The sequence below is a fragment of the Ornithodoros turicata genome, unplaced genomic scaffold (assembly GCF_037126465.1).
Source record: "Ornithodoros turicata isolate Travis unplaced genomic scaffold, ASM3712646v1 Chromosome162, whole genome shotgun sequence".
In the NCBI taxonomy this organism is placed as follows: Eukaryota; Metazoa; Arthropoda; class Arachnida; order Ixodida; family Argasidae; genus Ornithodoros; species Ornithodoros turicata.
The window spans coordinates 127,241-153,227 of record NW_026999323.1 but is presented as its reverse complement, the minus strand read 5'-3'; the positions used below and the strand labels follow the sequence as shown (position 1 = coordinate 153,227).

The 25,987-nt window shown below is 46.3% G+C and overlaps 2 protein-coding genes and 1 long non-coding RNA gene across 3 annotated transcripts; 1 reads left to right on the top strand and 2 right to left on the bottom strand.

Annotated features, from left to right (window-relative positions):
- The first annotated feature begins 2,625 nt into the window (after window positions 1-2,625).
- On the top strand, window positions 2,626-3,771 carry LOC135372721 (uncharacterized). The gene is made up of 3 exons (XR_010416085.1): window positions 2,626-2,694; window positions 3,446-3,493; window positions 3,563-3,771. It is a non-coding gene; the product is annotated as an uncharacterized LOC135372721 (long non-coding RNA).
- Window positions 3,772-6,959: 3,188 nt separating this feature from the next.
- Window positions 6,960-8,982, bottom strand: LOC135372718 (zinc finger protein 239-like). The gene is made up of 3 exons (XM_064606210.1): window positions 8,971-8,982; window positions 7,300-7,941; window positions 6,960-7,094 (listed from the first exon to the last, which is right to left on the bottom strand). Exons 1-3 carry the CDS (start codon window positions 8,980-8,982, stop codon window positions 6,960-6,962), a joined length of 789 nt encoding a protein of 262 aa, XP_064462280.1.
- A 2,634-nt stretch (window positions 8,983-11,616) lies between these two features.
- LOC135372717 (zinc finger protein 845-like) lies at window positions 11,617-17,981 on the bottom strand. Its single transcript, XM_064606209.1, has 4 exons — window positions 17,839-17,981; window positions 16,997-17,692; window positions 16,743-16,953; window positions 11,617-14,604 (listed from the first exon to the last, which is right to left on the bottom strand). The coding sequence occupies exons 1-4, from the start codon at window positions 17,979-17,981 to the stop codon at window positions 13,288-13,290; spliced, it is 2,367 nt and encodes a 788-aa protein (XP_064462279.1). The 3' UTR covers window positions 11,617-13,287.
- Window positions 17,982-25,987: the final 8,006 nt, after the last annotated feature.

The following is a 25,987-nucleotide window of genomic DNA, read 5'->3' as shown; positions in this document are numbered from 1 at the left end:
TTTCACGCCTTGGGGAGGGAGTCAGTTCCTGTAGAATATGCACCCGTCGAGAATGACCACTGTTAGGACACGAGATCGTTTTACGCATTTCACACGTTGGGGCGCGGGTCAGTTCCTGTAGAATATGCACCCGTCGAAAATGACAAAACTTAGGCCAGGAGAGCCTTTTAAATATTTCACGCCTTGGGGAGGGAGTCAGTTCCTGTAGAATATGCACCCGTCGAAAATGACAAAACTTAGGCCAGGAGAGCCTTTTAAATATTTCACGCCTTGGGGAGGGAGTCAGTTCCTGTAGAATATGCACCCGTCGAGAATGACCACTGTTAGGACACGAGATCGTTTTACGCATTTCACACGTTGGGGCGCGGGTCAGTTCCTGTAGAATATGCACCCGTCGAAAATGACAAAACATAGGCCAGGAGAGCCTTTTAAATATTTCACGCCTTGGGGAGGGAGTCAGTTCCTGTAGAATATGCACCCGTCGAAACTGACCAAGCTTAGGTCAGGAGAGCCTTTTAAATATTTCACACGTTGGGGAGGGAGTCAGTTCCTGTAGAATATGCACCCGCCGAAACTGACCAAGCTTAGGTCAGGAGACCCTTTTAAATATTTCACGCGTCGGGGAGGGGGTCAGTTCCTGTAGAATATGCACCCGTCGAAACTCACCAAGATTAGGTCAGGAGAGCCTTTTAAATATTTCACGCGTTGGGGCGCGGGTCAGTTCCTGTAGAATATGCACCCGTCGAAACTGACCAAGCTTGGGTCAGGAGAGCCTTATAAATATTTCACGCCTTGGGGAGGGGGTCAGTTCCTGTAGAATACGCACCCGTCGAAACTGACCAAGCTTAGGTCAAGAGAGCCTTTTAAATATTTCACGCGTTGGGGCGCGGGTGAGTTCCTGTAGAATATGCACCCGTCGAAACTGTCCAAGCTTAAGTCAGGAGAGCCTTTTAAATATTTCACGCGTTGGGGAGGATGTCAGTTCCTGTAGAATATGCACCCGTCGAAATTGACCAAGCTTAGGTCAGGAGTGCCTTTTAAATATTTCACGCGTTAGGGCGCGGGTCAGTTCCTGTAGAATATGCACCCGTCGAAACTGACCAAGCTTAAGTCAGGAAAGCCTTTTAAATATTTCACGCGTTGGGGAGGGTGTCAGTTCCTGTAGAATATGCACCCGTCGAAATTGACCAAGCTTAGGTCAGGAGTGCCTTTTAAATATTTCACGCGTTGGGGCGCGGGTCAGTTCCTGTAGAATATGCACCCGTCGAAACTGACCAAGCTTAAGTCAGGAGAGCCTTTTAAATATTTCACGCGTTGGGGAGGGGGTCAGTTCCTGTAGAATATGCACCCGTCGAAATTGACCAAGCTTAGGTCAGGAGTGCCTTTTGCAATTTCACACGTTGGAGAGGGGGCCAGCTCCTGCAGAATATGCTCCCGTCGAGACTGAACGAGGTTAGGTCAGGAGAGCCTTTTACGTATTTCACACGTTGGGGAGTGAGTCAGTACCTGTAGAATATGCACCATCATTTTACTTTTACACTTTGCCATCCTTGTTTCTTTCTACTTTTTCACATTGGAATACGTAGTAAGCAACACGCGTCTTTTTTCTGGCTAGTGTAACATGCTGCGTTCACATGGCTGTGTTTCATCCTTCCTTTTTTTTTGTTTTGTTCTAATAAATACATCCCCGTGTACGTGTTAATTGCGTATTCTGCTAATCTATGCACCACACAACAGTTTCCACGCTGTGTATAATCTGAATCCCTGTGTCGCTCATGGCCATAACCTTGTCATGTTATTTATGATTGATGTCGGATTTTGTTTTAGTTTTTATATTCCACGTGCACATGTGGGTGTGAACGCGTGCTTCCAAAGGAAATGCCATGTACAAGGTACTTACTGGAAAGTCAATTCTCGTCGAAGACTTTTCAGAAATCTCATTAAAAACTTGCTGGAAGGGCTCACAAATAGAGATTTATGAAGGACAAAGGAATCACGTGCACCTGTATGGAGTGTCCTATAAAAGCCAGGCAGTTTCTGTAGTCTACACACATCTGAAATATCCTCTCTATACAGGTAAGCACTTCTTTGAGAGATAACCGCTCTTTATTACTTCCTGTACTGGACTAGCATGGTTCTCTGTTTGCAGTGCTTTGCGTTGACTATTATGTGGTGTAATGCAATTGAATACATCTAATCACTTCATAACCACAGCTTCTTTGGCGCAGTTCCTAACTATACCATCTTTGTGATATGATAAGTTCCTCCCTCAAAATATCTCGACTCAAAGGTGACTCTGACAAACGATGGCGTTGGAAAAAAGACTCCTGTAATAGTACCGATTTATCATCAGAAAAGCACAACAGCCGAAAAGCGTATTTTGAGCGTTAACGTCGAAGTCAAAGTTTTAGAACCCTTACCTTAGATGCGAAACTCACAACTCATTTTTCACACGAGACAATTGGTGTTCTGAGGCTGAAACACATATATAGAAAGACAAACACATACGAGTTCATCATTTCTTTCATCATTTTTCACTTTCACACGGATGAAGTGAGGTTTCTACCAAAACTATTTCCGAGTGCTTCAAACAAACAAGCTCCTTTATTCTCTTTCTCCAGGAAAGTTTCAACGATCTGTTCGTGGACACAATGACGCCTCTACGTTTCGCTGTTGTCTTCGTCCTCCTCTTTGGTAATACTAATATGGGATCTAATATGGGATGTTGTGAAAGTTTGATCAAACCAAAAGCTCCATTTCGAGAGCTGCGGTAGTTTCCAACCGACAATTATTCTACTATAGCCAGAGATGTTCTACGATAGTACAAGAACTAGTAATTTATCGAGACCCTCTACACCCCCCTAACACCCCCCAAATGTTCTGTGACACCCCCTAACATTTTGACCTGTGTATCCCCTACAGGGGGTGCCCTTACGATTTCTGGTTTAGATGCATGTCAGTGATGATATGTTATGATAATGTACTATAATGATGACGTTACCCCCCATTTTTTTCCAACACCCCCTCCACGCTTGGAATTCTGGGTAAACTACTGAAAATAACACACGGTGTTGGAAACATTGGCGGGTTCCGAACAACGGTTTTTGTCCCCGTCTTTTACCCCTAACGGATCGCTCCAGGAAAATTGAGCTTTAGTTAGATTGGAGCTTATAGCGAACAGACTAAAAAACGCCGATATACACACCCCCTATCCTTTCCTTTTTCCTTCAACATGTCCTTCGCCCTGAGACAGCAGAAAGTTTCTACACGAAGGCTTTCCTCGTTATTCGGTAACTCATTTAGAGAGATGAGGTAGTCACGTGAACAGGTGCTCAGGACGCGTAAAAGCTGTCGAAAGCGCGTGACGCAACAGCTCACCTGGCGGGATTTAAGTTTGGGGGAACTTGAGAGTGCGAGAAACTCAAAATTTCCCTTTCTTTTTAAGGTGTATTTGTCGCCAGTGAAGCTGCACCTGAAGGACACGAGCTTGAACGTAAGGCCCTTTGGAATTATTAGCGATGTTACTCTATATCCATCATTGTGAGGACGTTTCCCTTTGCAGGTCGTGACGATGACTTCGGTGTCTGCACTTGTGTTCAGGGTATTACATGCCCTCATAACATCCCTTGCACAAAGTTTAGCGAGTGTAAGAAATGCTTCGTTCTCGGTGGACGAAAACATGGCTGACCGGCAACCCTTAACAACGAAACGATCAATTGCACGTATATGAAATAAGAGACCCTGGTCTTCTCTTTTACTAACATGATCATGGGTGGCGGGAACTTTTGAGGGCAATAAATTGTACTAAGCAGTAGACATTGCGTTCGTTTATTTCTCATTCGATTTTCTGTACGACTGCATTTACATGGGATCCCGTGCACCTGCAGAACTGCCCGCCGTGCAGCGATAACAACACATGCAGTCTGAAAACCTAATTTAGTGCGTAACAGTTAACACTCTCGCCATCCCATCGCCATCGCATTTTGCCGAACGTTCACAGAAGAGTGGAGCCTTTTTCTAGGAGTTTACGTGTACATCGAGATTGTCACGGAAAAGCTCGCGCAAATCTCGAAAATGAACAAATCTACTGGAAAGAGGACAGTATCATATTCTGAACAACGATTATCGTGTGCGTAGTAAGGGCCAGTTCTCACTTAGCGACGCGGCGCACCCGTCGAGACTGACAGTGTTATGTAAAAAGTGCCTATTTCACAAGTTGGGGTGTGGGCCGGTTCATGTACAATATGCACCCGTGAAGGCTGACAAAGGTTAGTTCAGGAGAGCCTCTACCTCACTTAACATTGGTCAGTCTCAACGGGTGCATATTCTGCATGAACTCACCCAATCCCCAAAGTGTGAACTACATAAAAGGCCCTCCTGACCTAACCCTGGTCAGTCTCTACGTGTTCATATCCATACATGAACTGACCCACTCCCCAAAGTGTGAAAATTCATAAAAGGCAGTCCTTACCTGACCTTGGTCAGTCACGACTTGTGCATGTTCTACATGAACCGACCCAGCCCCAGAGTGTGAAATACGTAAAAGGGTGTACATGCCTAAACTTGGTCAGTCTCAACGGGTGCATATCCCACGTGAAGTGACCCACTCTACAACGCATGAAAAATATAGAAGCCTCTCCTAACCTACCCTTGGTCAGTCTAGACGGGTGCATATTCTAGGTGAACTGACCATCTCCACGACGTCTGAAATGCACAAAAGGCTCTGAAAGGCTCTACATGAACTGACCCAATACCACACGTGTAACTAACAGCCCAGCACACCATTAATCAGATTCCTACAGCTTGGGACAAAAGTTTATACGCAACACCGGTGTGCAGCATTTCTCCAATGGAGCGACAACCTAGCAGCAAGCAGGAGTAGGCACACATACTGAGAGAAGGAAGGAATAGCAGGCCACCCGTTTCTTATTCGATCTCTTCGTGATAGCTCACATGGGGCCGCTCTTATGAAGAAATGGGCAGGCGCCGTGTTCCGTAAACTTTTGCCACAAAGCTGTGCAACAACAGAGAATATGAAATGAATCTGCGGCACAGTGCCAGGTCCCGATTCAACATGACTCGAACACACACAAGGGGACTAAAATAACTGATCGTGTACTTACGAATAAAACGTGTTCCCATGACAGAGCTGCTTTCTGTTCGGCGAGAGCCGCAGACGGGACAGAAACACGTTACCATATACGTCGTTTCCACGATGGTGCTCACATTTTCACAATAAATGACTTTCGAAAAGCGAAATCACACGGAGAGCAGCGCGAGAAACAAAGTCTCGCAAAACTGAAACTTTAGAGAGGGTCACGTGGTGGACAGGAGGCAATGGCGATTTTGAACGGAGCGACCGCTAGACGGCGGCGACGCTCGTCTGGAGGGAAGAGCCGCTCCTGCCCCCATGGCTCCATGGATACTGCCCCAGCGTTAAAGAGATGTAGACGCCTGAAACTCAACTGGAACTCGAGTCCTGATCGGCGATGATGGAATAGAAGCGTCAGATGTGCTGGAGAGCTCGTGGGTCCTGGAGTAAAGGTCCACCAGGACAATGACATGAACGACATCCTAAAGAAGCATTTGGTCCCTCGGATCAATTTCCATTTTCGGTAACGAACCATACGTGTTTCAACGACACTCGGCGCTAGCAAGCAACGATGGTGCGCGGCTGGAGCAGAGGAAGTCTCAGTGATTTCATCTCGGCACAGAGTGATCCCCATACAGTCCTCATCTCAATCACTCTTATCTGCGGAGTATAATAAGCAAGGACATGTGGTACTCCTGACTGCAGACTCCTTCGAGTCTTATTCGACGAAGGCGTTGGACAAAATGGATGACTACTACCTGCGACACACTGTCAACTCCTTCCTGCGTCGTCATCTGCGAGTGCATCCCTAACAGAGGCAATACAGTTCAACGGGTTTACATTTATTTCGAGTAAATGTATTACTTTGAGCTGCAAATATTAGAAAATACGAATTATACAACTGAGAACTCATTATTGAGGACACTCCGGATAGAGTTTCACCACGCGACACACGCAAGGCCAATCACTGCACAGATCTGAGGATAATCCAATAACGTCAAGTAGCAGAGGAGTAGTTGTAGTGTCCAGTCACTACCTCGCATAAAAAAGCGTTCCCCCGAGACTGGGGACACCACTGGTAATGATAGAACGTCGGACAGCCCCATCGGCGGCTGTATCATTGCGCCCTTTCTTAAAAAGCCCCTTCTCCTCGGAAGGCGGGACTAGTTGTAACTGCCGTAATGAACGTTTCTCAACTGTACCTGAAGCGTCAGTCACGAGAACATTTATTCATTAATAAAGCTAACGCTGTCTCATGTAACAAACATCACAATCACATTTAATCTCTCATACAACACACAACTGCCTCACAGTGATCGCTCCATAGATGTCATTCCACAGGCACTGGGTTTCCTTTGGGTTCAACTTCTGACATGCATCACTACCCAATCCAGCTTCAATCCAACTTTTTTTTAAACTTACTCAGTCTGTTCATGTGTGCGAGTTTCAGAATATCGAACAGAAATAAAATTTGGTGTCATACACGATTGCCCCTCTGTGCACTAGGATGTACTTGTTCAGATGTCCGGGTAGAGGACAACAGAATTGACACTGGGACGGCTGCTTTCTTGCATAAATGCATGGTTTCTACCCCCAGTGCCTCATGGCTACTTGTCAAGCTTGAGGTTCACGCTCTCGCTGAAGAAGCTGACGCTCTGCTGGCAGCTTGTTCTCTGGATAGTGTGTGTTTGTACTGTGGCTGAACACAGCAGGATACAGGTTGCATTTCTGTGGCTTCACGCCCACGGACGTCCGCCTATAAAGCAGCAGGTTCGTGGTGTGCCTCGAGTTTGCAAAACAGAGAATGCTCCTGTATGACTTCTCGCCCCACGCCGTGGCTGTATTCTGCGGGACAGAGGTCCCACTTTTATGGCTGCTCCCCCATGTGTGTCCGCTTGTGGTCTCGTAGGTGCCCGCTCCGGCTGAACTTTGCAGGGCAGACATTGCACTTGTATGGCTTCTCGCCCGTCTGCGTCTTTTTATGACGCTGCAGGTGTGAGCTCTGGAGGACAGACATCGCACTTGTATGGCTTCTCGCCCGTGTGCGTCCGCTTGCGATCCCGTAGATAATCGCTCCGGCTAAACTCCGCAGGGCAGACACTACACTTGTATGGCTTCTCGCCAGTGTGTGTCCTCGTGTGGTCCCATAGGTGCCCGCTCCGGCTGAACTTTGCAGGTCAGACAATGGCACTTGTATGGCTTCTCACCGGTGTGTGTCCTCTTATAGCGCTGCAGGTCACTGTTCGGCTGAACTTTGCAAGGCAGACATCACACTTGAATGGCTTCTCCTCCTTGTGTGTCCGCTTGTGAAGCCGTAGATGCGCATTCCAGTTGAACTCTGCAGGATAGAGATCGCACTTCCATGGATTCTCGCCAGTGTGCATCATCTTGTGGCGTTGCAGGTGCGTGCCCTGGATGAACTCTGCAGGACAGAGATCGCACATATATGTCTTCTCATCAGTACGCTTCGAAACGTGGTTCGCGTGACTGACAGACTGTGAAAATGCAGAGTGACACACGTCGCACCCAAAGCCCTCCTCTTCCACCTGAATATTTGGTGGAAGAGTAGCAGGACACTTTTCAGACTCACTGTGACAGTGTGCAAACATGTGGTGTTGCAGTCTGGCTTTGGAGGTGCATGCAAGTCCACATGACTTGCTCTTTTCTGGAGGTCGTTCCGTGGGTGGATCTTCCATAGTGACTACTGCAGTGTTGTTTAATCGAGCTTCAACTGTTGCTCTGCTGACCTCGAACCGCGCATTCGAGAAAGTGCAACCTGAAGAACACTTGATCACGAGTGCCTCTGGGCTTGTCCTCAATATGGAGGGTACCGGAGCTTTCTCTTGCTCCTGAAATTTCAAAAATCGAACATTCAGAGGGCGAACCAGTCCAACCGCATCTCTAGTTCACAATTAAAAAAAAAAAAAACAGATGGCACCACTTTCGCTGTGCCTTTTCACGCTGTCCTCGTCAGGCTCCGCAAATCATCTCCATTGTGCGCGATTGCAGCTGCAAGGTTAAAGTGGCTCCCCCTCTCTTATTTGCTGAAAGGTCAAGTGCCGGTCCTTCAAACACATGCCCTGAGCCCCATTCAGGAGAGTCATGGCCTTCTGTTTCCTTTCTTTTCGTGTATAAGTATCTTTTCGAAAAACGTGCTAGCAATTCGTTAATTCACTTTCTGGACTTGGTGAAGCCTAGCGTAAGTAGAAAGGGGTCTTTTGATTATCGCGACGCCCTATCACCCCCTCCTTCGTTTCTTTATCCCAACGAGGGGTCAATGGGGAGATTTCGAATGATTAGAGGAGATCCTGCAGATCGGAATGGCTTTACGATAACGGCTCCGAAAATATGATAAGCCAAGCACCCGATTCCTTTATAGTGATTGGATTCACGTTACTGGTCTTGAACATCACAACTTAGAGCGTGGTTCTTGTAAGGGGTGTCCGACGTGCGAGGCTCAATGATGATTACGTATAAGTGCTACGGAGGAACATTGGGTGTGAGCAACACATAGCAGAAGGCGTGTGTGAGCTTTTCGAGCTGCTGCTGTTTTCTCTCGTTCGCTCTTTCATTGATGTCATGGCAGCGTTAACAGAATTGTACCAGCACGCTTCTTCGTGTGACATAGGAGTACGCAGGCCTTCTGCTATCTAGGAGATGTTGGTGCGAGCGGCGTACAGACGTTCGCAGATGCACCGGGGACAGCAGAAGGGAGTGTGGCACAGGGGTTTGATGTGGGCACTGGGATGATTTCAGGGAGCAGTGCGCCGACATTCGGCGGAAAATTGTGGCACAGCCCATCGGTCGTTGGATTTGAACAGGCCGCTTCATATTCTTACGCATGCCCTTTGCTATCGCCAACGAGCGGACACTCCTACCCGCTCCGCCATGCCTAGTCACTCAGTGTGCCACAACGCGCCTCACGTGATGTCGTCCACGTAGTCTGGCAACACGACAGCCACAGAGGAACAGTGTAGGCCAGTGTCTCTCAAACTGAGGGTTCCAACCACCAGGGTGATCGTGACACATTCAGCGCAGGGGGGGGGGGGGGAGGGAGCGAATCGGCTCAGAAACAATAAAGAACAGAAGTCCATAGACCATGAAAGATGAAAGTCACTGAAAAGGTTAGCTAGCTGTAGGAGTCGAACCCACATCTTCTGGATTACCGGTCCAGGGCTCTACCAATTGAGCGAATCACACACCTGCCCAGCGACTTCCAAGGGCGCGTCCCCCATCTGAAGGGAAAAATCAACCACTCTCTCTCATTCATCCTCCTTTCAATCTTACATTTTTATTGTTGTTTTACTGGTGCCCAAGAACAGCCTCATAGGCCTTAGTATTGGCGCACACAACATCACACATGTTAAAATGAGATACAAAATACTGTACAAGAAAGCAAGATAATTGAACAAAACTAAAGAAGATGCGAACAATAGAAAGGAAACCTACATAGAAACTATATGAAAAAGCCAAAAACAGACATGAAAGATTATCAAAGTAGTAGATGTTACGATAGGCACATGGCAGTATCTCTCTTAAAGGACACAAAGGAAGGAGAGAGGATGTCACATGACATTGAAACTGAATTCAGCAACGTTTGGCAACGTACAATTGGGTCGTAAGGACAGAAAGTCTTCACATAAAATGAAGGCGGATTGCGGAACGCAGCTCGAGGAAGACAAAAACTCAGACGACTTAAGAGAAATCAATAGATGAATGTACATATTTATAAGTAAACAAAGCATCGGGAATATTGCGTCGTGCATGCAGTGGGCGTAAGTTGAAATGCTTCAAAAAACCATAGCTAGTAGTCATACAATTTTAAGGCCGGGATGCGCCGTAGAAAAAAGTAGTGAATGACGTGAAGAGCTCTTTTCTGGACAGCTTCAAGGCGATTCATATCAGTGACGCACAGAGCATTCCACACAACCGATGCATACTTGAGTCTTGGGAGGACATAAGATTTGTACAGCGTTATAAAGACAGTGGGTGAATCAAAAACTTTACATTTATAGGTTAAAAGGCCCAGAACGCGTAGTGCGGAAGCCCTGGCCGCATTGACATATGTTCGCGGAAATGCAGTTTGGAGTCAAAAGTCACACCGAGATCACGAATTGTATTCACTCGGCATATCACACCATCGCACAAGTACGAAAAGATACTAACGTTCTTTTTACGAGTGAATGAGACGACCTTAGTCTTTGTACTGTTAATTTTAAGCTTATTGACAGAAAACCAAACAGTGATATGAGACACATCCTCTTGTAACAGAACACAATCAGAGGGTGGAAGATGAAAGTCACTGAAAAGGTTAGCCAGCTGTAGGGATCGAACCCACATCTTCTGGATTACCCCTCTATGTTGTTCCAGCCTCAGAACATCAGTTTCTCTCTTGTACAATCAGAGGGACTAGATATGACTTTCATCAATTTAAGATCGTCAGCATACTGCAGTAGCGTGGAGTGCTCAACACATGATAGAATGTCATTAACAAAAACGTTGAAGAGCAACGGTCCAAGATTGGACCCCTGGGGATCCCCAGATGTAGGGAAGTACACATTTGAGTGTACCCCATGGACACAAACAGATTGTAAGTACGATTCAAAAAAGCGAATTAGGGAGTCACAAATACCATATGTGGCTAGCTTGCATAAAAGGAGATTCATTAAATCAAACGGTTTAGAAACGTCAAAATAGATAACATCAACTTGACTGCGTGAATACAGAGCGGGAGACACAAATGACATGAAAGATACCAAATTAGTGAGGGTCGACCTACCCTTCGTAAAGCCATGTTGAGTGTCTGCAATTTGCATTTAAAAAAGGAGGATAAATATACATATATAATTATCTCAAACAGTTTGGAAGATGCAGAAAATATACTCACTGGTCTGTAGTTATTCACAAGGTGTACGTTAGCAGATTTGTGGACGGGAACAATCACGGAAGACTTCCACAGAGTAGGAAATGTATTGCACTTGAGAGACAAGTTAAATATAAATCTTAACACAGGCGAGAAGATATCACAATAAGCCTTAAGGAAGACAGCAGGAATGCCGTCAGGCCCTGGCTTAGTGGTTGGCCTTAGCTTGCGTACAGCAGCGTTAACATCGCTTTCAGTTATAGTAAACGATGGTAAATTATCAACGCAAGAGGAGACTGGTAAACTAATGCCTGCAGCAGAACAGTTAGAGTCATCATATACAGAAGCGAAATGCGTGGCAAACAGGTTAGCAACCGTACAGGGGTCTGACTGCAGAGTATTGCCGTCATGTAGAGACAGCGTCACGCCATGTTCCCGATGTTCATGCTTATACCATTTCCAAAACTTTCGAGGATTGTTGCGGAGGTCAGTCTGCACACAGTCATACGACGGGATCGACGCAAGCGGCAACTGTTGAACATGAGAGAACCGATGTTCTGAGGCTGGAACAACATAGAAAGGACAAATACATACAATCCCTCAAATTGCCTAAGAAATTAACGATGGAGAGAAGGTCCTATTTATTAAAATAAGGGGCAAGTCATCTATAAATCACGGATTCAAAACGATCGGAAAAGACCGGTAACACTGAAATGGGGCGGTAATTAGATGGACAGTTTCTGTCACTGCTTTTGTAAATCACAATAACCTTGGATACTTGCACGTTCTTGCCAGTACGTAAACAGGTGGCTGGCTACTCCCATCGTTTTTAGTGCCTCAATTTCTGGACCCTATTTATCCTATTACCCTACCCTACCCTATTATCACTCTCAATTGGAGAGGACTCCAGTATCGTCAAATTTGTAGAGCAGTAGTTGTCCTAGTTGTAGTTCTAGTAGTTTCAGTGTCCAAGTCAACCCTCTCGGAACAAAAAAAAGAAAAACGTTCTAGAGACTGACATCACAGTTTTTAATCTCCCATACCACACAAGATTGTCTCTCCGTGATTTCTCCTGATGTGTCATTCACAAACTGTTACAAATTGTAACACATTACACAACAGATGCTCGTAACACAAAAGGTAACTGTTGGGATTGTTCTTACAAGTTGTCACGTCTTGTAGACATATTTTCTTTTGTTTCTTTGGGTTGGTTGATTTATTTGTTCATGTTATCAGTTGAGGAGATGTAAGGCATAAAAAAAGCATTCATCATCATAATAAAGAGGAATAAAGGAAAAAAATGAATAAAAGACAAAGGAATAAAGAGGCAAACAGGAAACAATGCAACGCATGTTGTTCATGGAAGTAACCCTTTCTTAGCAGATGAGGGCCACTGTATGGGTGTCCCTTCATGGTCTGTTTGTTTCTCGGCACTGTTTTCTTTTTTTTCTACGTTTTACATGCGTGAGCACCCAACCCAACTCTTTTTACCCTCGGTCTGTTCGTGCGTGCGAGTTTCAAAATGTCAAACACAAGTAAAATACGGCGGGAGACAGATTGCATCGGTACCGCCTTCTCCTCTCTGTGCATGAGCATGTTCTTCAGGTCTCTGGGTTCAGGACACATGACAGCACTACACTGACACTCTTTCAAGTGTATTTGGTGCCTGCGCACCTGTATGGTCCCTATCCCAAGAGTGTCCTGGCTACATCTTAAGCCACAAATTCGTGCTCTGGCTGAACTAGCTCTAGCAGCGGCTTCTCTAACTTTGTGTGTTCCTGCTCCACATGAACTCTGCAGTACAGAGGTTGCATCTGTATTGCATCACATCCATGTAGGTATTCTTGTTACACTGCAGGTTTGTGCTGTGCCTCAGGTCTGCAGAACAGAGAATGCTCTTCTATGGCTTCTCAGAGCCGTTTATAGGAAGAATTTGGCAATTCTCTGATCTTTTGCCGCCCGGAGATGGGGGAGCCGCCGTGACGTCACAGACATCATCGCTCCGCCCACTTGACTGGGATGAAAGACGACCCGCGGCGGCACAGGGGAATTTCAAGGCTGTGCCTCCGCCCCAAAATGGCGGAATGGGGGATTTCAAGGCGATAGCTCTGATGCAAAATGGTGCCACTGGCCTTGGCGCCGCCCATCGTGTCACGTCAAATGGCGCGCTTTGGGACAGGCTCCTCCCAATGGCCAACCTCTCCTAGTAAACGGCTCTGTGGCTTCTCGCCTCAAAACGCCTCTTTGTGATATTCCGTAGGACAGAGACCACACTTGTATCACGCTGCAAGTTTGAGTTATGGATGAACACTGCAGGACAGAGGTTGAGAGTTTATGGCTGCTCACCCGTGTGTGTCCGCTTGTGACGTGACAAGGTTCCGCACTGTCTGAACGCTGCAGGACAGAGAACGCACTTGTATGGCTTCTCGCCCGTGTGTGTCCGCATGTGCCGCTGTAGGTTCCCTCTCAGGCTGAACTCTGCGTGGCAGACATCGCACTTGTATGGCTTATCACCCGTGTGTGTTCGCTTGTGCTGCTGTAGGGCCCAGCTCTGGATGAACTCTGCGTGGCAGACGTCGCACTTGTATGGCTTCTCACCCGTGTGTGTACGCTTGTGCTGTTGTAGATGCCCACTCTGGCTAAACTCTGTGTTGCAGGAATCGCACTTGTATGGCTTCTCACGCGTGTGTGTCCGCTTGTGCTGCTGTAGGTTCCCTCTCATGCTGAACTCTGCGTTGCAGGAATCGCACTTGTATGGCTTCTCACCCGTGTGTGTACGCTTGTGCTGTTGTAGATGCCCACTCTGGCTAAACTCTGCGTTGCAGGAATCGCACTTGTATGGCTTATCACCCGTGTGTGTTCGCTTGTGCTGCTGTAGGGCCCAGCTCTGGCTGAACTCTGCGTGGCAGACATCACATTTGTATGGCTTCTCACCCGTGTGTGTCCGCTTGTGCTGCTGTAGATGCCCGCTCTGGCTGAACTCTGCGTTGCAGGAATCGCACTTGTATGGTTTCTCACCCGTGTGTGTCCGCTTGTGCTGCTGTAGGTTCCCTCTCAGGCTGAACTCTGCGTGGCAGACATGGCACTTGTATGGCTTCTCACCCGTGTGTGTCCGCTTGTGCTGCTGTAGGTTCCCTCTCAGGCTGAACTCTGCATGGCAGACATCGCACTTGTATGGCTTATCGCCTGTGTGTATCCTCTTGTGCTGCTGCAGATGAGCACTCCGGCTGAACTCTGCAGGGCACTCATCACACTTGTGTGGCTTCTTGCATGAATCTGTCCGCTTGTGCTGCTGTATGTTCCCGCTCAGGCTGAACTCTGCAGGACAGACATCACTCTTGTGTGGCCTCTTGTCAGTATGCTTCACCACATGGTTCTTGTCACTTCCATACCACGAGAATGCAGCGGGATAGATGTTACAACCCAGAACCCTTCTCTCCATCTGAATATTCGTTGGAGGAGTAGTGGAACACTTTTCAGACTCATTGTGACAGTGTGAAAACATGTGGCATTCGAGGCTGGTTTTCGACGTGGATGCAAGTGCACACGGCTTGCTCTGGTCTCGATGTCGCTCAGTTAGTTGGTCATTCATAGTGAATAGTGCAGTGCTGTCGGGCTGCAGTTCTACTATTGTTGTGCTGATCTTGAACTGTGCATATGAAGAACTGCAACCTGAGTATTCTTGTTCACAAGTGCCTCTGGGCTTGTCCTTAATATGGAGCGTGTCAGTACTTTCTCCTGCGCCTGTAATTTCATAAAACGGACATTATGAGGGCATGCCAGTCCAGGCGCATCTCTGATCTTGATCTTTGAAAACTAGGTGGCACCACATTCGCAATGCCTTGTTACACTGTCCGCGTTCCAACTCCACAAATAATCCCCATTGTGCACGACCTAGGCCACAAGCTCAAAGCAGCGCGCACAACCCTCCAGTATTTTCCGAGAGGTAAAGTGTAGGACTTTCAGACGGACTGCTCTTACTCAATTTGGGACAGTCACATCATTATGTTTCGTTTCTTTTCTTGTACGAATATTTTTGTTATTTCTGTTTTGTTGTCATACAATTAGGCTACGCTTATTTTTCTCGAGTCAGTGATGTCTGAACTCTGCTGTGCAATTTTTAGTAAACCTTCATACTATTGCTTCAATAGCTCAAAGCTGTACTTGTGCATACTGTGTGCTCAGGGCTCTTCGTTTTCGGGTTAAACCCAATTTTTCAGGGTAGTTCCCCCGAACAAGATTTCCAGAACTGTGCGATGTAGAATCAAAGGCATTGCTGAAATTAATGAACACGTCCAAGGTCAGCAGCCAACTTTCAATGTTTTTAACAATGACCATTTTTTGTACAAGGAGAGCAAGCTCAGTTGATCTATGTTGTCAAAAACAGAACGGCTTTTCAGAGAGAAGGTCACATTTTTTAAAATAATCGTCGAGTCATTTATAAATTACGACTTCAGACCCCTTGGAAAAGGACTGGTAACACTGAGATGGGACAGTAAGTAGATGGACAGTTCCTGTCACCGGTTTTGTAAATCACAATAACCTCGGCTATTTGCACACTGTCGGGGAAATTGCCAGTACATAAAAAGATGCCCGCCTATTTCCATCGTTTTTAGGTGTGTGAATTTTCGACCCTATTTATCCTCTAACCCTACCCTACCCTGATACCTATTACACTCTCAATTAGAAAAGAATCCAGTAAAATCAGGTTTGTATCGTAGTAGTTGTCCTAGTTGTAGTTCTAGTAGTTCCAGTGTCCAGTCAACCCTCTCAGCACAAAAAATGTTCTCGAGACTGATGTCACAGTGTTTAATCTCTCAAACCACACTCGATTGTCTCTCGGCGATTCCTCCTGAGATGTCAACCGCAAATTGTTACAAACTGTAACGCATTGTACAGTATAGATGCTCGTCAAACAAAACGTGATTTCAGGATTCCTCTTACAAGTTGTCTTGCCGAAATATTGCTCTTTCATTTCTTTGGGTTGATTTATTTGTTCATATTATCAGTTGAAGAGATATAAGGCATAAAAGAAGCATTCACCATAATAATGAAGAGGAAGAAGGAGAAAAAGGAATAAAGAGGCAAACAGGAAACAATGCAATGCATGTTGTTCATGGAAGTAAGCCTTGGTTAGCAGATGAGGGCCACTGTATGGGTGTTCCTTCACAGTCTGTCTGTTTCTCTGCACTCTTCTTTTTTCTTACGTTTCACATGTGTCACCACCCAACTCAACTCTTTTTGCCCTCGGTCTGTTCATGCGTGCGAGTTTCAGAATGTCGAACACAAGTAAAATACCGCGGGAGACAGACTGCATCCGTATAGCCTTCACCTCTCTGTGCATTAGCATGTGCTTCTTCAGGTCTCTGGGTCAGGACACACAACAGCACTGCACTGGCACTTTTTCAAGTGTACTTGGTCCCTGCGCACTTGCATGGTTGCCGTCACAAGTGTGTCTTGGCTGCATGTTAAGCCACAGGTTTGTGCTCTGACTGAACTAGCTATAGCAAATTCTTCCTCTAACTCTGTGTGTTCCTGCTCCACATGAACTATGAAGTAGAGAAGTTGCATTTGTATGGCTTCACACCCACGTAGGTCTTCTTGTTACACTGCAGGTTTGTGTTGTGCCTCAGGTCTGCAGAACAGAGAATGTTCTTTTATGGCTTCTCACCTCAGGGTGCCTCCTTGTGATATTCTGAAGGACAGAGACGGCACTTGTATCGCACCGCAAGTTTCTGCTGTGGATGAACACTGCACAACAGAGGTTGCAATTTTATGGCCTCTCACCGTGTGTGTCCGCTTGTGGACGTGACAAGGCTCCGCGCTGTCTGTACAGTTGCAGGACAGAGGATCAACCTTGTATAGCTTCTCGCTCGTGTGTGTCCGCATGTGCTTCTGTAGGTTCCCTCTCAGGCTGAACTCTCCGTGGCAGACATCGCACTTGTATGGCTTATCACCCGTGTGTGTCCACTTGTGCTGCTCGAGGGTCCCTCTCAGGCTGAACTCTGCGTGGCAGACATCGCACTTGTATGGCTTATCACCCCGTGTGTGTCCGCTTGTGCTGCTGGAGGGTCCCTGTCAGGCTGAGCTCTGCGTGGCAGACATCGCACTTGTATGGCTTATCACCCGTGTGTGTCCGCTTGTGCTGCTGGAGGGTCCCTCTCAGGCTGAGCTCTGCGTGGCAGACATCGCACTTGTATGGCTTCTCGCCCGTGTGTGTCCGCTTATGACGTGACAAGGTTGAGCGCTGTCTGAACATTGCAGGACAGAGAACGCACTTGTATGGCTTCTCTCCAGTATGTGTCCGCATGTGCTTCTGTAGGTCCGCGCCCCTGCTGCACTCCGCAGGGCAGATATCGCACTTGTATGGCTTCACGCCCGTGTGTGTCCGCTTGTGCTGCTGTAGGTTACCGCTCTGGCTGAACTCTGCATGGCAGACATCGCACTTGTATGGCTTCTCGCCTGTGTGCGTCAGCATGTGCTGCTGTAGGTTACCGCTCTGGCTGAACTCTGCATGGCAGACATCGCACTTGTATGGCTTCTCGCCCGTGTGCGTCCGCATGTGCTTCTGTAGGCTCCCGCTCTGGCTGAACTTCGTGTGGCAAACATCGCATTTGTATGGCTTCTCGCCAGTGTGTGTCCGCTTGTGCTGCTGTAGGCTCCCGCTGTGGCTGAACACTGCAGGGCAGACATCACACTCGTATGGGCTTCTCACCTGTGTGTCTCCGCTTGTGCTGCTGTAGGTGCCCAATCAGGATGAACTCTGCATGGCAGACATTGCACATGTATGGCTTCTCGCCCGTGTGTGTGCACTGGTGACGCTGTAGGTTCCCGCGCTGGCTGAACTCAGCAGGGCAGACACTGCACTTGTATGGCTTATCGCCTGTGTGTGTCCGCTTGTGCTGCTCCAGGTGAGCATTCCTTGTGAACTCTGCAGGGCAGACATCGCACTTGTATGGCTTCTTGCATGAATATGGCCTCTTGTGCTGCTGTAGGTTCCAGGCTCATGCTGAACTCTGAAGCCATGTGGTTCTCGTCTCCTGCAGACCACGTGAATGCAGAGGACAGGTGTTGCACCAGAACCCATCCCTCCCATCTGAACATCCGATGGAGGAGTAGTGGAACACTTTTCAGACTCGTTGTGACAGTCTGCAAACCTGTGGCATTCGAGGCTGGCTTTTGACATGCATGCAAGTGCACATGGCTTGCTTTGGTCTCTATGTTTCTCAGCGTGTCGTCGTTCGTAGCGACTAGTGCAGTGCTGTCGAGCTGCAGTTCAACTGTTGTTGTGCTGATCTTGAACTGTGCATATGAAGAAGTGTAACCTGAGTATTCTTGTTCACAAGTGCGTCTGGGCTTGTCCTTAATATGGAGCGTATCAGTGCTGTCTCTTGCATCTGAAATTTCACAAATCGGACATTACGAGGGCATACCAGACGAGGAGCATTTCTGACTCCGGACTTTTGAAAAACTAGGTGGCGCCACATTCACAAAGCCCTGTCATGCCGTTGCGTTCCAACTCCACAAATAATCCCCATTGTGCACGATTGAGGCCACAAGCTCAACGCAGCTCGCACCATACTCCGGCATTTGCCAAGAAGTGAAGAGTAGGGACTTTCGGACGGAACCACCTGAGCTTAATCTGAGGCAGTCACAGCGTTTGTTTTTCCTTTCCCGTATGAGCATTTTTGTAATTTTTTTTCAGTGTCTATAACTATGCTTAAATATGTACGGCTTATCTCCACCATCCTGTGACTGTGAACGTGCAGGAAGGGCTTCCGAGCCATTATGCTAATTTGACACAGCTGAGCCATTCCAGCCAAAACTGGCTAAAGATGTACTAGCTCAGCCCTTTAGAGTAGACTGAAAAAAGTTCATATTTCGTTACTGGTGTGCACACGGAACGTAAGCTCTCTTTTTCACCACACTCACCGTGACTTCGGCTCATTTGCATATCAAAATTCGAGGATGCTTATTTTATCACATGCGTATTTCAGGATCTGTTCGACTTTAAGTACGGCTTGCAACAAGGATGGCCCACTCAACCTGCCCTGTCGCTTGTGAAATCCGATTAAAAAGTTAACCCCTCGAACGTTTTGAAGATACCTAATTTTGTTCACTAAATTGATTTTTTTTTCTTCGCAGTACGTGGCATTCCATAGAGGCTGGCGCAAAAATTTCTGTTCTATGTAAAGAGATGGCGGAGATGTTACATTCTGCAGAAAGGTGAGAGAGAGAATACACAAATGTAGGAAGCTCAAAGTATTTGGTAAATTCATCAACACCCAAAATATCGAAATGCTTCCTGAATGCCCCTGAGAATGAATGGGGACCCACGAGGAGCAGACGGCGGGTCATTTTTGTAGACAGAACGCGAGTGATCGCTGCTTGCTAAACCAGCCACACTGTCATCGTCCTCTTTGCCCAAAGAGCTCAGACGCTCCAAGTCACCGCTTTCGTCTCTGCTGCCCGGACACATATCGCTGGTGTCAACGCCTGCTCACAAATCTCGTGGTAACTTTGTTTTTGTGACAAACGCGATGCATTAGAGCTTTAAAAACTTTCAAAACTTGCGCTGTCAGCTCACGTTTTTCGCTTCAAATTGCGACATGAAGCTCACTCCATGACATACAGTGCTGCCCCCTACACCCTTGCAGAACCAGAACGTCGCGTGGATAGTCACAATTTTCCAAACCAATCAAACGAAAGCTGTTTTTCTGAAGACAAGTGATGCTCGTCCAAAGCGATTAAGGGGTCCAACTTCGAGAACGAGGCAGGGACGTTCGATCATCAGCAGTCAGGGACTCATGCAGAGAGACACACCTCCTCTACAAGCACGAATAATCTCGGGCTCCTACGAGAATGCTAACCGACCAAAAATGTGCTCTGTCCTTAAAGGGAGACTTCGGAAGGATAAAAAAAAAATTAGGTGAGCATCATACCGAACACGAACCGCTCACTGGATACCGAATACAACATTCGCATTCATTTTGTGAGGGTAATTAATTCGTAAATGATGACAATACCAAACCAAACCAACATGCAAAGCACACAGCGGTTCGCCCGGAGGAAGATACTGTGGCGACACCCGGCATTGTCGTCTGCTACGAAGCTTGCATTCTTCCATGCAGGATGACGTCGGCAGAGTTGCTTTCAGCGCCCTCTTGCTTCACAGAGGCGAAGCGCTCACTTCGTAATAATTCGTTGGAATAAAATCTGCGCACTTTGGGAATGCGATATTTCGTATGTATGTTCCTGACACTGCAAGGGTTACTGCTGTGTCACAATCGTGGTATATTTTGTTGTGGAGTCGCACTTTAAGTCTTACCATGCCACCCGAGTTGTTCTCATTCATTGTGCCAATCATGAAGATGATGGACCCTTCCACTTCGACACGTCCAATACCGGGCAAAGAAAATGCAGCAACGTCATCCACAGGCACGAGGACGCACAGGACGAGCAACACTTTTTCATGTTTTTTGGTGCCCCCAATGTTCGAGAAAATAAGACCTTAACGGTTGCTTATATCCCACATACGGAGCACTAAATTTTATTTTTACTTGTGAAATGCTACTACAATCCCTAAGAGGGTCCAAGTAGGAGGGGCAGAGAAAGTCCAAAATAATTTACGAGGCACATACTATATTGCATCATGTAGTTGGGTTGAAAACATGCAAGCATAAACAGTTACGATGTCATAGTATTTTAAATTAATTAATTGATTAAATTTAATTCAAAAAGTTGTAGCAAATTTTGTGCGATTTGCGATTGTGCGATTCTTTTACTCAGTGACCTGTATTGAGTACTTCTGTTTTATCATTTTTTTCTTTTCACTGTTCTTCTGTTTCTACATGCTACAGAAAGTGTATGGGTACTGCCGTAAATTTTACATGCTTTTTTTTTTACTTACTGAGCTGCACTGAGTGCTTTTATTTTATAATCTTCCTTTTCACTATTCTCTTGTGCCATATTTGTACTTACTACATAAAGTTTATGTTTATGAGAATATGTAGTATAGGCTAATGTGTGTTTGATTCTTGTGCATTATTTATCTTTACTGTGTACTGCATACTTGTGTACTGTATTTCTGCACAGTGCTGCCTAGTGTCAGTGCGGCCCCCAGATGCCCTCAAGCTACTTTGTTGTAGCTTTTTTTCCAGGGCCACCGCCATCTTTTGTTAGATGGAAATGGAAACAAAATAAACAAAAAAAAACACGTTTAGGCCTTTCACAAATGCCGTGACACTGTGGTGTGAGACCCGAGCATATGACAGAGAATTCCATTCTTCGACGGTTCGAGGAAAGAACGTGTATTTAAAGCAGTCAGTCCTGCACTTTAGCAAGATCACGAGTTGTGTTCACTGTGCTTATAGACCGTGGCGAAAGCCATGTTGACTGGTAGAGGAGAAATTCTTACTTGCCAGATATTTGGAAATACGCTTATATATACGATATGTTCTAATACCTCACTACATGTGCTCGGTACATGTGCCCGGGATATCAGATGGTAATTTGCAATGTTTAGTTTGCAACCCATTTTAGGAATTGGAACAACCTTGGCTATCTTCTAATCATCCGGGAACTCCACCACAAGTCAAAGATACGTTAAAAATGAGAAAAAGGTACCTGGTTGTCAACTCGGCATACCGAAATCAATGCATACATTTTTTATTCATATTTATGTCTAATCTACCGTAATTTCACGTGTATAGGTCCCTCCGCAGATAAGCCGCAGGACTCGCTTTTAGGAACATTTTGAAAATTTTCGGGCAGGAAAGCTAAACTCGCAGATAAGCGTGGGCAGTATGACGCGACTAATCTGTGGGACAAAGGAGACCACAGAGGAAGCCACAATCCCTGTGGCCCATATTCCGGGGTCAGCATGGTGTACAACAAAGGAGGTCGGTTCTAGTATTCTACGATTCCACACGAAGAGATCGATCCATCGAGTCAAGAGATCCACTGATCTCTCGACTCTGAGCATCTCTTGACCCGGTTGGATCTCTTGACTCGTCTGAGAGTTCGCCTAGCTTGGATCTTTTGACCCCTTTGTGTTACCGTCATTAACTCTAACATTGCTAAGCAGAAATTACTCATATCGAAATACGAGGGACTCATTTGGTGCGGTATAAGTAGAATACAAATGCAGGTGGCAAATCAACATCTCATTTTTATTGACTAACCAAATTACTTTGTAACGCATAGCGTAGTCCAAGAAAAGCCGACAATTCTCTTATGTCATTTCTGTTAAAAAGATGGTTGCTTTCTAAGATGAACCTGGTTGTAACACAGAATTTGTCCAAGTGCTGTCATTTCTTTTTTTGACAGCGCTTCGTGTAAGAGATTATTTCTACAGTTAACGAGGGCTACGTACACTCACATTGGGTGGGCCGGCCGCTGTTTCAAACACGCTGATTATTCAAACACTTCTCGTATCCCAGCAGGCTCGTAGCCGAAGAGCCAACTCTCTGTTGTGGACAGACATTCTACATGGCGGAACCGTCTGATCATGGACTCTCTCAGGGTACAAAAGATAGCTTCATACGCCCGAACATCAGCTTCCTTTTTGTTTTTTGTGTATAAAGTTTTTCCTTAATTTTTCCCACCGTCCACAAAAGGTCAAAGAAAAAGCACTTTGCTGCTGGGCCCATTATTATCGGTAACAAACTTCAGTTCTGGCATAAAGTGGGGACGGTGCGCCAGTGGACACAAAAGTACGCAGACAGTCCAGCAGTATACCCTGCATTTTGGAGTTGAGGTCAATGAACGTGACAGGTCAATGTTGATTGGAAAGCACAGTCAGACAGTATTTTCCCGCACGGTCAGTAAAAGAATAGAATAACGTGATAAGGGTGTGGGCCAATGAAAAGAACGCGACAAGGATAAGTTTTAAGCCCTGCGGCCTACGATTCTTTGTAAGTTGAGCTCAATATTCTTGGTAACAAGCATCCGTTCTGGCATAGCGTGTTACGGCGCTAGGGGCAATGGACATAAGCCGACGGTGAAAGCCATGCTGAGTGGCAGAGAGGAAATTCTTACTTTCCAGACATTTGGAAATATGCTTGTATACCATATGTTCTAATGCCTTACTACGTGTGCTCAGACGGGATATCAGGTGGTAATTTGCAATGTTTAGTTTGCAACCTGTTTTAGGAATTGGAACAACCTTGACTATATTCCAATTGCCCGGGAGCTCCGCACGGGTCAAAGATACGTTAAAAATAAGAAAAGAGAACTTGGTGCACCAATCGGCGTACCGAAATGAATGCATACAATTCTTTTATGAAATTTATGTCTAATCTAATCAGTCCAATCTTATTACCGTGTCACATGGGCAGTCTCCATGAAACCAACGACCATTGACCATTGAAAGAGCAAGTAGAGCCACAAGCGGGTGGCGCGTCAACTTCTCAAGCGTTGGATCCAATGTTCCCTGTTAGGCTGACACATTACACGCTAGGCGGCCCTAAGTGCATCCTCAATGGCTATCAATCTCGATGGTCGTTGAAGACGGCCCTTGTGACAGCGGTTATAGTGCGTTCAGCTACAGCATTAAGAGTTTAAGCTGATCTCCAGAATTACAAGGTGTCCACATCATTTTATACCCAGAGCGCAGTGTCACACACAATCTGGATCGGTGCAATCCCGCTGAGCATGCCGTACCATCAGCACTTGACGTTTGTGATCGTGATGTTCATTTCCAGCCGTCTAGTGGAAACTTTGCACACCACCCGCTGAAGTTTCAAATTAAAAGGAAACACTGATCCAGAATGTCTACTTGAACGAAATTCACCTTGAGGGGGAATCGCTTCTGCGCAAGACATTAGAGAACGTTTGTTCGCACAGCGCTCGAAAACGGCATAAAATATCGTCAAAACAGAAGTACTGGTGTGTTCTCCTTGTATTATACCCTTGTCAATGACACATTTTGTAGAGTCCCAGGACTATCTGTTGATTTGTATCCAGCCCGAATTCGCAAGTATTTTAGTGCACGACACTCTGTCGAGATGGCAGCACACATTCGATTCGCATCAAACTTTAATTTATCAAAACTCAACCAAGCCAAACTTATGATGATAGTTGAGAGCGTTCACGTGTCTCGTATGAACGAAAAACATCCATTGATTTCTGAAGAAGTAATTTCTCCTTAATACAAATGCTATTTCATCTGTTTCGGCGTTCGTCGGCGTTGGTTTCTTAGTGTCATCGCCGCCATCTTGCCAACCCGGAAGCGGCAGTGTGAATAGCGAGAAGGAGAGGGTGGAAGGAAAAAGCCTCTGAGTCTGCACCAACCCTCCTCGAAGTGTGTGTAATCATGTTTGCAAACGGTAGACAAGTGTGTGCGTTGTTGACCTCTGTCGCAGAGACTCGCTTTGTCCACACCTGAGGGCAATCACAATTGCTGCCTAATCACGAATGCGCGCGATGTGGATCCTGCATCGGTGCGTTTTGGGTATCACACTTGATTCCTTCGGTCACATGCATGGATGCCTCTCGCAGTTAGAAACATAACATATGGGGTGTACGTCTGCGCAGCTAACTCTGCCAATTTTCCGCACAGGAGAACACGTGCTTAAAAGTTTACCCCATTTGATTACGATACTGACTGGCAAACAAAATCTGATTGCTGTACATCAGAGCTGTCATCCAAAACAAGCTTTGTGCGAAATCGCCGGTTCGGATCACGTCAACAAAGAATAACGGTGCAGGTAGAACACTGTCAACGAAAAAGTAGAACGTGCGCGCCTTTGTTACGAGTGCAAAAGCATTTTGTCCAGCTCTAAAGCTCGGCTTTGAGCCGAAAGCTTTTCTCCAAGGACAACGTACCCAGTGATTCAATGTGAGGCTCTCCATCTCGTGGATTTTTTTAGATTGACGACTTCGTCCATTACTCGTCATCCAATGCCATAGACATCATCATTCTCGCCATCGGAACTGCATCATCCAGAAGGACACAGCTCAACTGCGGACAATCCGCTGACACGCGTTTCGGTGGCAACACGCAACCGTCTGCCAACTCAAGTTTCGTAGCTCCTCCAAGCACGTGCAACTTCAGGGCGATCTGCATTTGTTTTCTCGGTAAGACACACCCGGGAACCAGACACCGTTGTAGCACAGAGCGGACAAGAAAAAAAAAAAAACGAAACGAAACGAAAAGCTTACCCAAGCCGCACAATGTACGGAAAATCGAGTGCAATAGGGGTGGACAGGTAGGTGGAGGACCTTGAACACACTTATGAAACTAAAGAACATTGATAAGACGCATACCGGCCACCCCTATTGCACTCGACTTTCAGTACATTGTGCTGCTTGGGTAAGGGGGATAGAACAATGTGGAGAGGGCGCATCCTCCTCTACTTCTATCGAGCCCTATCTAACATCAGGCGGTGATGCGCAGATGCGTTTTACTCACGACCTACTAGATTACAACGACCATTATAGGCACCCCTTCCCAATGCCACATTATTGGAGGATAGTGGTGGCGCTACTCATCGTCCAAGTTATTGCTTCCTCAACTTATACAATACCTTGTACTTCAATTTACCGCAGTATTTCTGTATAAGTGGTGGATATTCCACAGTGTTTCATTCTGAGGTTATTATCATCATATTCTACGCATTTTCATAGGCGCTATCGCTGTCGTCTGCTACGGTAGTCGTGCATACGCTTCTGCGCGTTCAGAATTCAAATTTCCATCATCCAATCGTGATGCAGATCTCGCGTGCAGATGAATAGCGCCCCAACGGATTGGGCTCAAGGGACTCAAGGGCTCCTCATAGGGGTTGCTGATTATGACATGATCGTTATAATCTAGTGAGGTCGTGGTTTACTATCCATTGGGAGAACTCTGATCGGATATGCAGACAGGCACTTTCACGACTATCGTTATATTGATGTCCCGCTCACATGTGCTCCAACGGGTGAGATGACAGGAACTAGAAATTTGATCTTAATATTGGAGGTACCATTATCTCAGAGATTGTAATCGTAATAATTATATGAACGTGATATAATAATAAGCATAAACATCA

Coding starts and splice junctions, on each gene's coding strand:
- LOC135372718 (XM_064606210.1), bottom strand. Junction 7,095..7,299: donor CTATAAGAGGACACACACCG/GTGAGAAGCCAT, acceptor TCTGTCCTCCAG/AGCTCACACCTGCAGCGTCA.
- LOC135372717 (XM_064606209.1), bottom strand. CDS start 17,981: ATGGCTTCAGAGTTCAGCATGAGCCTGGAACCTACAGCAGCACAAGAG. Junction 17,693..17,838: donor GCACAAGCGGACACACACAG/GCGATAAGCCAT, acceptor GGGCACCTACAG/CAGCACAAGCGGAGACACAC. Junction 14,605..16,742: donor TCCACAAGCGGACACACACG/GTGAGAGGCCAT, acceptor TCATATGCACAG/TTCAAGATCAGCACAACAAT.